Source organism: Furipterus horrens, unplaced genomic scaffold, assembly GCF_987537825.1.
Source record: "Furipterus horrens unplaced genomic scaffold, mFurHor1.1.pri manual_scaffold_11, whole genome shotgun sequence".
NCBI lineage: Eukaryota > Metazoa > Chordata > Mammalia > Chiroptera > Furipteridae > Furipterus > Furipterus horrens.
Genome location: NW_028327181.1, coordinates 33,880,152 through 33,896,138, shown reverse-complemented (window position 1 = coordinate 33,896,138; position 15,987 = coordinate 33,880,152). Strand labels below are relative to the sequence as shown.

Sequence of the window (15,987 nt, the reverse complement as noted above, 5' to 3'; positions counted from 1 at the left end):
TTCTGGGGATTCTTTCTTTCCTTTCGATGGGGGGTTGTTTCTCTGTCTCTTCCTTTTTCGTTGACTCTTCTTGTTTGTTGCTGCTTCTTACATTTATCTGCGCTTCCTGGATCTACCCCTGGAGGTATCAGATCATGCACCAGTCTGGCCCTAGGCAGCCTGTTGGAGACTACCAGGGATCTACTGCCTTTGTCTGTCTCCTTTAGTTGTTAATCTATTCAATCTGTGATTAGCCATCAGGCTTAAGGACTGAGGGTGTGGCAGCTTAATTCCTGTAGGCAGGGCTTTTGCTTCCCCTCAGGCTGATGCCACTTGGAGGGGGGTGGGAATGGTCTGCCTGCAGTATGGGGAATGAGTCAGCACTGGGACCCAGTTAGCTGCTCCCCCAGTTCTCCCCTCAAAGCCACCACCCCAAATTCTCCCCAAGCATCTCTAGTCCTCTCTGCCCTCCCTCTGCTTGAGCCCAGGGTAAGTGGGTGCCAAAATATTTTTGTACGTGATTCACTTAAGAGCTCTTTTTCTCCCGCTGTTTCTCTCTGGCTAGTAAGAAACCCTGTGGCTTTTTGCTTTTCACAGCATGATACTATTTTACTTTCCACTCTGTTGCTGTAGGCTGGGAAGCCCAGCTGGGGGTTTAGACTGTGCCCTTCTCAGGCAGAACCCCCGCTGTTGAGCTGTTTCTCAGTCCCTTAAGCTGCCACCCGTGGGAGCCCAGCCAGCCCTTTCGCATCTCTGCACTTCCTACTGGTCAAGTTGTGATGAAGCGGCCTTTACTGTCTCTCTGTGGTTATAGGACTTCTCTCCAGCTAGTGTTCAGTTGGTTATACCAGATGATTTCTCCACAATTAAGTTGTAAGTCCGGACTGGTCCTGGGAGGAGGTTAGTGTAGCTCCCACTTACTTCTCCACCATCTGGGATTCTAGATTTTTTAAGTAGAAATTCTCTTGTATTACTGCTTTCACTGTGTCCAATAAATTCTGAATTGTTGTGTTTTCATTTTCATCTGAAAGCATCTTTTGAGTTCTTCCTTGATCTCATTGTTAACCCATTCATGGTTTAAGAACATGTTATTTAGTCTCTATGTGGTTGTTTATTTTCCAGTTTCTTTTTCTTTCTTTTTCTAATTTTATTTTTTGATTTTTCAATTACAGTTGTCCCGTTATGCAGTTTCTTTTTCTTGTCATTGATTTCTAATTTCATACCACTTTGGTCAGAGAAAATGCTTGATATGATTTCAGTATTTTTAAATTTATGTATTGTGGCCTGACTTGTGGCTTATTCTAGAAAATATTTTATGTGCACTTGAAAAACATGTATATTTGGCTGCTTTGGACTAAAATGTTCTAAATATTTCAATTAAATTCATTTGATTTAATGTGCCATTTAAAGCCTCTGTTTCCTTGTCAATTTTCTGTCTGGATGACCTATCCATTGATATCATTGGGGTGTTAAAAGTCTCCTAGTATGATAATTACTGTCAGTCTCTTCCTTTATGTCCATCATTATTTGTTTTATATATTTTGGTACATCTACACTGAGTATGTAAATGTTTACCAGAATTTTATATCTTTTTGTTTAATTTATCCTTATTAAGAAATGTCTTCCATTATCTCTTGCTAATCTTAAAGTGTGCTTTGTCTGATGTGTCTTGCTATCCCAGCTTTATTTTGTTTGTTTCCATTTGCATGAAGTATTTTTTTCATCTCTTTACTTTCAAGCTCTTTGCGTTTTTCAATCTGAAGTGGATCTATGTAGATAGCATATGTTCAGGTCTTGTATGTTATCAGTTCAGCTGCCCTTTGCCTTTGATTGGAGCATTAAGTCCATTTTCACTTAAAGTAACTATTGATAGCTTGTAGTTACTGTCATTTTATAAAATGTTTTCTGATTGTTTTGTTGTTATTCTCCGTTCCTTTCTTATTCTCTTGTGCTCTTTTCTTGTATGTTGATGACTTTGTGTGGTGTTGTATTTGGATTACTTCCTCTTTATTCCTTGTATATCTCCTGTACGTATTTGGTTTGTGGTTATCTGTGCTTCATATATACCAAGTTATGTTTATAGCCATCTATTTTAACCAAATTGTTGCTTATATTTCAACTCATTTTGAAGTTATTATCCATTTTAATCACCTCCATGTTTATATTTTTATAATTATTATTACTTATTTTTGTGTGCATGTTTCTATGCTTTAATTTAGTGTTGTAATTATACACGATCTTAGTATTGCCTTTTATTGTCTGTTCTAGCTTTATAGTTGGTTGATTCACTGCTTTTAATATGTATTTACCTTTGTAATTGAGAGTTTCTTCTTTGTAATATTTTCTTACTCATATTTTTTATCTTTTTTTCCTCTTCTTATAGAAGTCCCTTTAACATTTATTGTAATACTGGTTTGGTGGTGATAAACTCCTTTAGCTTTTTCTGGCCTGGTAAGTTCTTTATCAATTCTAAATCTGCTGGGTGGAGTAATCTTGGTTGTAGGTCTGCTTTTTATCATGTTGAACATTTTGTGCCCATCCCTTATGCCCACAAAGCTTTTCCCTTGCCCCTTTTAAGAGTCTCTCTTTGTCTTTAACATTTATTATTTTAATTATATGTTTTTTGGTGTGGGCCCCTTTGGGATCATCTTGTTTTGGACTCTCTACACTTTCTGGACTTATATAATATCCTTATGATGCAAATGTTGTCCTGGAGGTTGCTTAAACTATACTCATTTTTTAAATTCTTTTTTAAAATTGCTGTTTTACTTAGTGTTTCTGCTTGCTTATCTTCCAGATCACTGATCTGATCCTCCACTTCTTCTGTAATCTGATGTTGTAATCTAATGTATTCTTAATTTCTGTTATTGTATTCTTTATTTCTGATGGTTCTTTTTTTATGTTTTCTATTTCTTTGTGTATGTTTCACTGAGTATATCTATTCTTTTTCTTTTTTTAATGTTTTTTATTGATTATAATGTTACATTTGTCCCAATTTCCCTTCCCTCTTCTCCCCTCCACCCGGTGTGCCCCCTCCCTCCAGTTGTCCCCCCCTTTTAGACCATGTCCATTAGTTGTGCATATAGTTCTTCTCAACCTCTCTCTGTCTATTCCATTCCCTCCTACCATGCTCCTTAATTCCTATATCATCTCCCTCCCTCTCCCCCTTCCCCCTCCCTGCTGACCTCCCCCCAATATGCTCCCCATACCTATAGTTCTTTTTCCACTCTCATTGCCTATTTAGTTTGCCTTTGTTTCAATTCCCTAGCTTCTGCTGTTGTTTCTTGTGATGCAGTTCTCATTTTAGTGTTCATAGTTTTGATCCTCCTTTTTCTAAACCAGTCCCTTTAACATCTCATATAACAGTGGTTTGGATCTAATGAACTCTTTCAGTTTTATTTTGTCCTGGAAACACTTTCTCTGCCCTTCTATTCTGAATGACAATTTCGCTGGATAGAGTATTTGTGGTTGTAGGTTTTGGATTTTCATTACTTTGAATATTTCTTGCCAGTCCCTTCTTGCCTGCAGGGTCTCCCTTGAGAAGTCAGCTGATAGTCTAATTGGGACCCCTTTGTACATGATTCTTTTCTTCTCTCTTGCTGCTTTTAAGATTCTCTCTTTATTTTTAACTTTTGACATTTTGATTATAATGTGCCTTGGAGTGGTTCTCCCTGGGTCCAGTTTTTTTGGAACTCTCTGTGCTTCCTGGACCTGTAAGTCTATTTCCTTCCCCAAGTTTGGGAAGTTCTGCTTTATTGTATTTTCACTTAATTTTTCAATTTCTAGTTCATCTTCTTCGCCCTCTGTTTGGTCTTTTATAGCTGTCCCAGAGGTTTCTGATCCTCTCATCATTTTCCTTGCTTCCCGTTTTTTCTCTCTGCACTGGTTGACTGTTTGTTCCTTCTTTGTGTTCTGGTTTGTTGATTTGAACTCTGGATTTTATTTCCTCACCATCCGTCTCATATGTGGTTTTGTTCCTTTCAGTATGACTGTTTTTTGATTCTTTCTCATCTTTTTCCAGATCTTTTGTTAATTCTGTAAGCCACCTGATAACAATGGCCCTGAACTGAGCCTCTGACAGGTTTCTTATTTGTTCATCTGTCAGATTCTTCATCTGTTGCCTGGTGAGCTGCACCACCGGGATTTCTATAGTTGTCTGCCTCATTTTGACAGATGCGTTTTGTTTTCTTGGGCCGGCTGTCGGGGGCAGTGCCTGTGTACTGGTCACAACCCAGTGACCGGCGCCGATCCGCAACCTTTCTCGTGGGCGCTTTGTCATCACTGCCCAGCTACCAGTGGTGATCCGCAACCTATTTCGCAGCCCTGTGGCGCTTTGTGTGGGGGTGGGGGTCCAAGATGGATTCCCGCAGTTATTCCGCTAGGAGACCGGGATCCGTCCCCCCCGCCCCCTGGGCCTCACTGTTCGAGGCGATGTGGTGGCTGCTTCTCCCAGCGTTGGGGTCGCGAGCCGCTGGGGTTTGACTGCAGCCGGGATTGTCCTCCCTGCCGCTGGGATTGTTCTCCCTGCTGCTGTCCCTGGTGCTACTGCAAACAGCACCGCCTACTTTCACTCTTACCTGCCCAAAGAGCGCCGCTGGTTTATAACTTCATACGTTGGGCTTCCGTGTAGTTTTATTTTCTGGAATTTCTAGTTATCTTTTGTTTTGAAGTAGTTGTATTCCTCTCTAGTTGTAGAGGGAGGCCGAGCATGTCCATCTAAGCCTCCATCTTGACCGGAAGTCATATCTATTCTTTTTCTAAGTTCATTGAGCATCCTTATAACCAGTATTTTGAAATCTGTGTCTGGTAGTTTGCTTGCCTCCATTTCATTTAGTTCTTTTTCTGGAGTTTTGTCCTGTTCTTTCATTTGGGACATTTTCTTTGTCTTCTTATTTTGGCTGCCTTCCTGTGTTTGTTTCTGCATATCTGGTAGACTTGCTTCATTTCCCAGTCTTGGCATAGTGTCCTTATGTAATAGGTTTCCTGTGAGGCCCAATCGTGCAAGTCCCTGAGCTGGCTGCTCCATGGTATTCCTTGTGTGGGTTGTGTATGCTCTCCTGTTGTAGTTGACACTTTATTGCTTTTGGCCCATTATTGGGTAGGATTAACCCTACGATGACTTGCTATGAGGACTGGCTGTGACTACACCAGAGAAGTTGTTGTGTGGGATTCACCTTAGCAGGGTTCTGGTTCCTGTTAAATCCACACTTTGGGTGTGTCATTGGTTGAGCTATTGGGTGGTGCTCTGATATGGTCTGAAACTGGCCACTGGTGTGTTGGTTCTGGGGCATCCTTGCAATGGGGTGGTGTCTCAGGGGATTAACAGAGTGTGATAAACTAGCAGCGCTAGCCAGGTTAATGGAGACTCAGTTGTGGTGCCTGCCTAAACTTGCCAGCTATTTGGGGTGGGGGGATGGCTTAACAAATGAACAATGGTGCCTCCATGCACTTTAGTTCTAGAGACAGTTGCCCCTCTGGCCCTTGCCCTTGCCTTGGAAGCGGGACAGTTCAGTTCCTCCCTGTATGTCCCACATGCTTTTCAAGCTGCTGTCCCTTCACTAGAGCTTAGGGTGAGTTTTTCTTCAGGAAGTGAGTCTGTGCTCTGCTCCAGCCTTTTAAGAGGAATGCCTGGGACTCCAGTAGCCCTCTGTCTCACCCAAATTCCTAGTTGATTTTCACAGCCAGATGTTGTGGGAACTCCTCTTCCTGGCACTGGTACTCTATGCTGAAGAGCCCAGTGTGGGGTTGGGACCCCTTACTCCTCAGGAGGGTACCTCCACAACTGAGCTCTTCCCACTGATTTGTAACTACTGCATGATATGGGCCACTTCATTTCAGATCTTCACCCCTCCTTCCAGTCTCAACATGGCTCTCCTTTATAGTCTTAGTTTCAGGACTTCTATTGAGCTATTCTTCAGGTGGCTCTCAAAGATTGTTGTTCTATAATTTAGATGTAATTTTGATGTAGTTAGTGGAAATGGTGAGCACAGCACTTACATTCTCTTCCATCTGGACCAGAATTAGAAATTGCCCTGCAAGATGTTATTATCTTCAATTTAGGAATAGCAAACTTACAGTCTGTGAGGTTAGTGTAATGCTCCTTGAGACAGCACATGTAGCATGCTCAGGCTGGATTGCAATTCAGTTGACCTGACCCCAAACATTTACTCTCACAAAACTTCACTATTTTTTAGATCTTTCACTTCAGGACACTTAGAAATGGGGATACTTGCAATAGAAGTAAATTAGAAGGAGCCTAGATACAAGAAAAAACCTTGGGATGTAGATTATTATGAAATGTTGAAACGGTTCATCATGAAGTTTAATTATCATTTTCTTTTTACCTATTTATGATTTGAAGAGCCAGTGGTTTTTATTTATTTTATTTTGTTTTTTCTTGAGTGAATTTAAATGTCATTCTTGAAGTTGAACTGTTACTTGTTAGAATTTTTTTTTTTACCAAATATATTTCCTTTTCACCTAGTTTCATTAACAGCTGCACATTTAGGTTGGCTGTGAGTCAGTCTACAACCCAGCTGTAAAGATTCCCAAATTTTTGTGTGAAACCAATGAACACTAAATTGCATATTGTTTGGCATCTGAGTTACATAGAACTAACTAATGTAACATTTGAATTCAAGCAGCCTTCCTGCTGCTCCTTGTTGCAAATTTCAGTCCCATTAAAGAAAGGCTAGACCAGCTAGAAAAGAGCCCAAATGCATTCGGTTTTAGGGCCCCCAACCTTGCCTATAGCCCGAGTTTAATGCAAGTGGCACCTCTCTTCCAGCCCAAGCAGCTATTCTGGAACAGTGACTGCACCAGGCGCTGCCGCTGCTTCCGGCGCAACCTGATCCAGTGTGACCCTCGCCAGTGCAAGTCAGGCGAAGAGTGTGCCCTGCGGAACGGGGTGCGCGGCTGCTTCAGCACCAAGACCTCCTACTGTCTGGCAGCTGGCGGTGGTGTCTTCCGCACCTACGATGGTGCCTTCCTCCGCTTCCCAGCAAACTGTGCCTTCGTGCTCTCCACCATCTGCCAGAAACTGCCCGACATCTCCTTCCAGCTCATCATCAATTTCGACAAGTGGTCGTCCCCCAACCTCACCATCATTTCGCCTGTCTATTTCTACATAAATGAGGAGCAGATTCTCATCAATGACCGGAACACTGTCAAGGTGACAAGCTTGTCGTTGATTCTTAAGAAATGTGCCTGGAAACACAGCAGGGCCAGGGGACTGTTCATTGTGGTTTTCCGAGATAACCAAGTTTGAAGATAATAGGTTGTTGCTTCATATGTGTCATGCTCAGATAACCAGATTTTGAAGAATGAAAGTGTAAAGATTCTACAAGTATAAGAATGGGTCCCATTTAGGCCTTTGCTGACTTGAAGAAAGGTACAGTGTCTCAGCACCATAATGATGGCATGGGTGCTAATAGAACATCAGATGATAAAAATAGTAGATAAGTCCATTTTACTCTGGATTAATTTCCAAAAAGCATCAGATTTGTTTTTAAGAGCCTTTAAAATTATTCTTGGCTCTGCCCACCTGTATCAAGACATGCTCTTTTATCTCTGCCATCTTTTCTAGAAGCCGAGAGAGGGCATTTGCCTAAAAAAAATCAGCTACCTAAATAAAAACCTGATGGAGCATCCTCTACTGTTAGAGGGTCCCATGATGACATATTAAAAGAAAGAAAACAGAGGCTGAGTATGGTGAATTTCTCATAGGTTGACTTTTCCTTTGGACAGCTGCCTGGTTTCTTATGAATCTTAGACATGTATATAAATAAATAAATGAATCTCCACCCAACCCCCATCTCTGACTTGGATTTCTCCCATCTCTTCCATTTAAGAAGCTAATCTGCTCTGAACTATTGCGAGGGACTCCTCACCTCTCAGTTAAACCAGGCTGTTCATAGCAGGTAGGCCTGAGGAATGGAATCAGATCTCAATGCTCTGATTACAGCTGAGGAGGGAGAGAGATAGAACCAGGACACACACATTAACGATTTTTGGAATTGAATGTTATTGTAGGTATCCGCTTTTCATCATTGGCTCACTGAGTGTATCTTTACTCGAACTGCCATCAGATAGCTCAGTATCCATCAAACAGCTTAGGCAAAAGACTGGCAGTATTTTGCAAGCTTAAAAGAAAGAGTTTGAATTATAATACTGGTTTTTAACTTCAGTGAAAGCTTCTAGTATTTTCGACATTCCAGTTTGTTTTGCAATTTGGCCCACATAGACATAACTGTATTGGTCCAGAATCCAGGAGCTAGAAAGTGAAAATGACCACCTAAGGCAGCAAAACTGACTGTTGCTGAATAAAATACCCCAAGCTACCAATATAGTCAAGAATCATATTTTTACAAAGGCTTCTGATTTTTTAAGAAATAAAATTTACTAATAACCTGCAGGTGAAAAAAAATTTCTTTTTAAGTATAAGAAAGCAGGTTCTGTTCTGTCCTAAGGGCTAATAAAATAAACTGTTATGCAAAAAAATGATGGGTGCAGAAAATACTATGGCTATAGGATATCTGGGGTGGACCTCTTGTTTGAACATCGTAAGCAAGAAAACAATGAATAGTGCATTAATCTTCAGATTCATTTTAACCATGTTAGACTCTCCTCAGCACAGGACTGGATTTCATTTTCGGTAATTGGGTTACACTTGGGAAAGTTTTATACAAAAAAAACAAAAACAAAACAAAACTCAGCCACTTGCTGTGGGTTATAGTTTTCTAATGTTTTCTTACCTCTCTGCGTTAATATTTTGCTTCTTTTAGGGAAATTGTAGACAGTAGATGAGTGAGTGTCCTTGAACTCTGGAGCAATGGTCAGCAAACTACAAGATTTAGCCAAATTTACTTGCTGCCTGTTTTGGTAAATAAAACTTATTGGAAGACAGCCTCACTCATTTAGTGACATAATACCTATGGGCTGCTTCCCTGCCATGAGGCTAGAATTGGGTAGCTATAGAGTTTGTAAAATATTTACTTTGGCCCTTTACAGGAAATGTTTGCTGCCTCTACTCTAATGGTCATTTATTTTTATTTTCGTCCATAGGTGAATGGCACACAAGTGAATGTTCCATTTATAACCGGGTTGGCAACCAAAATCTACAGCAGTGAGGGCTTCCTGGTGATTGACACCAGCCCCGACATCCAGATATACTACAATGGTTTCAATGTCATAAAGATCAGCATCAGCGAGAGGCTGCAGAACAAAGTGTGTGGCCTCTGCGGCAACTTCAATGGGGACTTAACTGATGATTATGTGACCCTGAGGGGAAAGCCAGTGGTGAGCAGTGTGGTGCTGGCCCAGAGCTGGAAAACCAATGGCATGCAGAAGAGGTGAGAATTCTTGCCACTTGACTCAGTGGCCCAAGCCCTCCTGTATCCATGGAAGGTGTTCATAAAAAAAAAAAAAACTCTCCATAGTATCATTTTTCTCTCCTGCAAAGAGCTGAGTCAAATGTCTATGGAGTTTTCATAATACAAAGAGACACATCAAAGGCCTTAGTAATTTCTTGAATGTTAGGAGAAGTAACTGGGCTTACATAGTATGACTCTAAATTTTCACATCATTCAACCCTTGGCTAGACAGCCGAACCAAAACAGGCGAGTCTGCCCAGGCTTAAAACCTGAACCTTCGCCAGCTGTCCACCGCTGCAAAGCATCCTTGCTGCAGTGAGATTCAGAGTTTATTTAGGAGAAACAGGGCTTCCCTTCCGCCACCCTTGTCCCTCCCAGTGCTGGGTTGGTTGTGGTTGCACAGGTAATAGTTGGTGGGAGTCAAAAAAGCCTTTTTTGATACAGAAGTCATCAAAGTCATATTGTGTCCCTAACTGTCCAACTTAGAATGAGCTCTTCAAGTTTTGTCAAAGGTGTTTAATTTAGGGATTCTCTGGGTTGCTAAATTATAGTTATACCTTTCTGGATCTACAGATATGCTTCTCTTTCCCAGAATTATTTTGTTTGTGCAATGGCTCAATCCTCTTGCACTTTAACATGCCAAACATCAGCTAAATACCCAGATGTGGAAATGAAGCTTCAAACCCTTTTTGACCCTTCTGCAGGTAAACTGAAATTGTCCTATGAACTATAAGGCCCAGGCCTGGAAATAACTTGGGCAACATCAGGTCCAATCTCTTTCTTTTCTGGGTGAAATGGTGGCTAGAGCAGAATGATGTACACAAGGAGGCCCTATAGGAGCCAGAGTCAGATTCCAGCATTGCTGATTTGATGCTTTATCTAAAATGTTACTATTCAGCCCAGTTAGAAAAATGACAGTTTTGGACACTTAAGCTATTCTGGGGCTTCCAAAGATAAGCAAGGTTCAGTTTGCCCTTAGGAATTATGGTTCTGTTTGAGCTTCCTTTGCTTTCCTTTCTTCTTTTCTTCTTCTATAAATGATTTCAGCCTGGGATCAATTTTCTTGTGAAGGTTTTGCTTTTGGTCTCCGATAGCTAAACCAAAACTGTTTTAGAACCTCTGGTTCTGATCTTCAATTCTACTTACTGTTATTACTATTATAGTAATTATTATTATTACTATTACTTGTTACAGCAATATCTGTTAATGATTATTCTGTCATTTATATCAGTCACTAATATCAAAGGTTAGTGGTTATTATGTCAATATCTACCCTTTGTTCGACACTTGGCTACCAAGTCATTATTTTATTTCATGCCCACTTATCCCAGTGATATTAACAATAGAAATCACTTAACTTTCCTAAGGTTGCACAGCCAATTGACTTCTGGGTTAGCAGAGGAGGTAACAGGCATGGTCTTCCCATCTGCTGGAGGCCTCAGAGTTGTTTTTGCTTCACTGATTCTGACTAGACTTCTTGCCCCCAGCTGCAACGAGCTGCAGTTCTCACAGTATGCCGCCACATGCGATAACGTGCACATCCAAATGATGCAGGGTGATGGCTACTGCCTGAAGCTCACAGATATGAAGGGCTTCTTTCAGCCCTGCTATGGGCTACTTGACCCCCTGCCCTTCTATGAATCCTGCTACTTGGATGGCTGCTACAACCACAAGAAGTTCCAGCTGTGTGGCTCCCTGGCAGCCTACGGAGAGTCCTGTCGTTCCTTTGGGATCCTCAGCACTGAGTGGATTGAGAAGGAAAATTGCTGTAAGAGAATTATTTTATTTCTTCAGATAATTTTCTAAGTTAAAAGAACAGCTTTGCTGGTTGCATTGCTTTGTCTCATTGGGTTGGCTGGTCTCCATCTTTACCCACAGATCTTCCAGAGCTGGAAAATTGAGAGTTGTGAGCTGCAACAGAGATTTGAGGAGGGGCATGTTCAGCCAAGCCTCATCTGTAGCTCCTGTCCAGTAATGGGATTTAGAACACCAACTTGGAGAGATGAGGTTCTCTTCATTGGATGAATAGCAGTTTAGTAACTTATGAGGTAGAGGGACTGAGCATGGTACTTCCGATTGATTTCAGCTCCCAAACTCAGGTCTTCTCCAGCTCAGAGCTCCCATCAGAAAGGGAGGGCATGTGACAAATGGCAAGTGGAGTTGGAATTGAGTTGCTTATATCTGTGTGGGCTGAAAGGATGCTGTGGTTGGATTTTTAAAGGGATTATAAATATTAAATTAGTGATCAAATAAATGTCTATGGGTTCTAATATTTTTTCTGTACTAGAAATATTACTTGATGTATATATCTATTCTATTTGCTCAATTTTTTACTATGTTAATCAAATACATGGAGCAAATATGTATGTAAACATATAAATTTGTCATATATAGCTGGTTTAGCTCAGTGGATTGAGCGTCGGCCTGCGAGCTAAGTGTCGCTGGTTCGATCTTCCAGTCAGGGCACATCAGAGAAGGAAAACTCTGACTCCAAAAAACCTCCGCTGCCTTGCGGCATACCTCTTCAGGGGAAAGGCTAAGGGAGTAAACCCCGACAGAAAATCCGGAGCCGGAGTCCCTAAGGCGGTTTGACGTTGTAGTCAACACCGGCAACTCCTGCGGCGCACCTGAAGCCAAGCTGTATTGACTCCGTCTTTCCCTTGGACCCTTCAGCTGCGAAGAGAGGGGGGGTCTGCTGCATGGGCAACAGCAGACCCTCCATATTACCCTGCCCAGGCTCTGTAGCTTCAGCGTCATCGCAAGATGTCGATTCAACACGGGAGGAGACAGATACCGTGTCACTCCCGAGTCGGACTGCACAGCCATTCTCGGCGGTGCAGATAGACTCTTAAGAAGCTACACCATCGTCTCTCGAGACGGACGGCTGCCGACGACGATGTGTATCCATATGCATACATGGTAACTCTGTACTAGTGTAGTATGATACCATGTCCAACAGAATGTGTGCACGTTCCTTGACATATAGCACCAACCCGATATGCATAGAGGTACCACCATGAAAACAAGATTGTGCATGTACACAAGGAAATTTGAAGATTAAACCTGACCAAGTACAATATTAGAATACAGCTAATTCAGAACCTAAAAACAATGTAGTTAATTAAAATGTGCATTCTGTGATTTCAGAATCTCTTAAAATCACTAGTATTTTGGAAATCAATAGAAATGCTTTGATAATTTAATACGTTATGTCAACAAGCAATACTTTAAATAATTTTAAAATTAACCATTTTAAACTTTAGGAATTGTTTGGAATTTTAAAAATATTAGTTTTAAATTTTAACCTCAAAAACTCCTTCTGTGTAAGGGCATACCTTATTTGCCAATTAGCAGATGGACCTCCACAGTTGTAAGTGAGGTATATTTCTTCCTGTGGGCTGTTGCCTCCACACCTTTTTTCTGTTAGACTCTTAGGTTGTTTTCATATTTCGTTAGTTAAGCATGACACCTACTGAAGAACTGAACATACTGGCAAGTGAAAGGGTCTTTATAAAAGAAAGACCTTAAAAATGAATGTATTTAAATGGTACTGATGGCTTTTCTTCAGTCTTCCTTCAGGAATTAGCTGGAGCGATGTCACGCCATCACCCTACTCCCACCTATCAGTTTGTTCCTTAGCAGGGAGCGTGGCAGCTGGGTCAGGAGAGGTATCTGGAGCTGTGGGGTAGCTTGCTCTTTTGTTTTTTTTAAACTTATGCTGGGATCAAACAGTTGTGGTTCTTTTAGCTCTCACCATCATTTACCATGATGAAAGAAGAATTATTACATTCTCAAAGGGAGAGAGATTCTTTAAAGGAGTGTCTCAAAGAAAATGATCCCAATTAGTGGTTTCAGACTGATATTTAAGATGGTCTGTGGGCTCCTCTGCTACAGAAATGCTGTTTTTTGATGTGCTAATGATGACAGTCCACATACATTTATATTTTATATATAGGTTTTCCCTTTCGCAAAACATTACCATTAATCTAAGTCAATGTTTGTGAGTTGTATGTAGGTTTTTTGTTTATCTATTTTTAAAAAATTAAGTAGAAATTTATGTGAATGATGGACCATGAATCAAAAAGACCAGGAAGTCCTGGTTTAAGGGACCTTACCAGCTCTAAAATTTTCTTTCTTGACAAGTATTTTTGGAGCACCTACTGTGAGATGACTCGGTGTTGGGGATATAGAAGTAAGTGATTCTGATCCTACTCTGTGTGAAGACACAAAGGCACGTCACTGTGGCACAAGGTGGTGAGGGGAGCAGTTGTGTTGTGGCAGGGCAGTTAAGGTTGTCTACACATTCCATCTTCACCACTTAGCTTTGCCTGGGTGGAACCTTGGGCAAGTTGTAGCTGTGAAATGGGGGTTACAATGTGACGGTGGACGAGATGATGCATCTCGAGCATAAAGCAGGGTTGGGCCCAGAGCAAGGTTCCAATTATCAGTTACTGTCATTTTCTGGAAGGATACCCTGTATGTTCATTTGTGGCTGATGACCATCACCAGTTCCATTAAAGTGACAAATTCACCTGCTACTGTGTGTTGGTGTGAAAATCAACTTGTGTGTGTTTCTGTTTGTTTTCCTTTTTAGCAGGAGTGGTTGAAGATCCCTGTGTGGGGGCAGACTGTCCCAACCGGACCTGTGAGCTAGAAAATGGAGGGGAGCTGTGTGGGTGCATCGAGCCACCACCCTATGGAAATAGTGAGTGACACCTGCCACCCAACCCCTGCCATCCAAACAGGACTGATGCGAGAAGCCTGTAGCCACATAGGAACACTCCAGGATTAGAGCCCATATGCAGCACACTGTAGGTTAGAATCCCAAATAGCAAAGCTTTAACAATAACTTAGTCAGAATAAGAAAGTAATCTGATCATTCAAGGTAGGTTAATGCTTATTTCCTCCTAGCCACTTATTTTTCTGCAATGAATTATAACAAAAAGTTTGTATGTGAATGGAATCAGTCAGTTTCATCTGAGGCCACATTCAGCATTAGAGAGATACAAATGGATCTTTGGAACTTACAGGGAAAAGAGAGGGTTTGATGAAAACATGAAAGAATCAGGGCGAGAGTGCCGGGTGCTTTAGGACTTGTTTAGACCTTGGATCCAAGATGGCAGAAGACTAAGTGGAAGCTACAATAACCTCCTCCCAAGACCAATCTGGAACTACAACTAAGTTGCAGAGAAATCATCCAGAATAACCAACTGAACACTAGCTGGAGAGAAGCCTTATAACCACAGACAGACAGAAGAAACTTCATCACAACATGACTGGTGGGGAGTGCAGAGGAAATACAAGAGGGCAGTCTGGGCTTCCATGGGTGACAACTGATGTGTCAGAAAGATATTTCAGCAGCTGGGGGTTCCCCCTGAGAAGGGTGGAGTCCAAACCCCAAACTGAGCTCCTCAGACTATAGCACCTGACCCAGAGAACAACCTAGATAACACCCAGCTGTGAAAAGTGGGGGGTTTCTGTCTTCCAGGGAGAGACAGCTGAAGATGTAGAGAGCCTTTTAAAGGGCCAACACACAAAATTTTGTTTGCAACCACTTACCCGGGGCTCTAGCAAATGGGAACAGAGTGGACTAGAGATGCTTGAGGAGAGTCTGGGGTTGGTGGTTCTGGGGAGAAAATGGAAGAAAGCCTCCAGGATCCCTTTGCTGAGTCATTTCTCATACTGCAGGAGCCTTCTCTCTCAGGCAGAGCAATCTCCTCTACATGGCATCAGCCTGAGGGGAAGCAATAGCCCCTCCATCAGGAATTACTTTATCTGACACTGTGGTGTATAGCCAGGCTGCTGATTACAGCTTGATTAGATTAACAGCAAATTAGTTCAACAGCTGATTAGTTTAACAGCTAAGGCAGAAAATACAAAGCAGACAAAATGGGAAGACAAAGAAACAGACCCTGGGTGAAAGAACAAGTGAATTTCCCAGAAGAACTAGATGAAATGGAAGCAACCAATTTACCAGAGAGTTTAGAATAATGATTATAAGGATACTCAACAGCATGAAAAAAAATGTAGAAACCATAAAAAAAGGATGAATCAGAAAGAATGCCATATTTGAAATAAGTAAAACATTGGAAGGAATAAATAGTAAGTTAGACAAAGCAGAGGATAGAATCAGTGTTTTGGAAGAAAACATAGAAAAAAATGCCCAGGCAGAGCAGCAAAAGGAAAAAGAAACTTTAAAAAATGAGATGAGGACTTCCGGCCAAGATGGAGGCTTAGACAGACATGCTTGGTCTTCCTCTACAACTAGAAAGGAATACAACTACCTCAAAACAAAAGATAACCAGAAATTCCAGAAAATAAAACTACATGGAAGCCCAATGTATGAAGTTATAAACCAGCGGTGCTTGTTCCGACGGTAGGAGGGGCAAAATCGGAACCGGAATGGAAAGGTCAAGTGGCACTGTTTGTGTTAGCAGCGGGGACAGCGGCAGGGGGAGCAATCCCGGCTGCAGTTGAGTCCTGGCAGCTTGCGACCCCAATACTGGGGAAGGCAGCCCCCCCCCATTGCCTAAGATGGAGAGGCCCAGAGGGCAGGAGGACGGATCCCAGTCTCCCAGTGGAGAATAATGGCAGGAATCCATCTTGGACCCCCACCCCCACACAAAGCACCACAGCG

The 15,987-nt window shown here is 41.8% G+C and overlaps 1 protein-coding gene across 1 annotated transcript in view; it reads left to right on the top strand.

The window, feature by feature from the left end:
* Nucleotides 1–15,987, top strand: part of TECTA (tectorin alpha) — a 122,352-nt gene that overhangs the window by 85,213 nt on the left and 21,152 nt on the right. The window contains exons 13-16 of the mRNA XM_090291907.1: nt 6,767–7,150; nt 9,043–9,329; nt 10,823–11,118; nt 13,945–14,055. Coding sequence (XP_090148033.1) covers nt 6,767–7,150; nt 9,043–9,329; nt 10,823–11,118; nt 13,945–14,055 — 1,078 coding nt within the window. The remainder of the gene's footprint in view (nt 1–6,766; nt 7,151–9,042; nt 9,330–10,822; nt 11,119–13,944; nt 14,056–15,987) is intronic.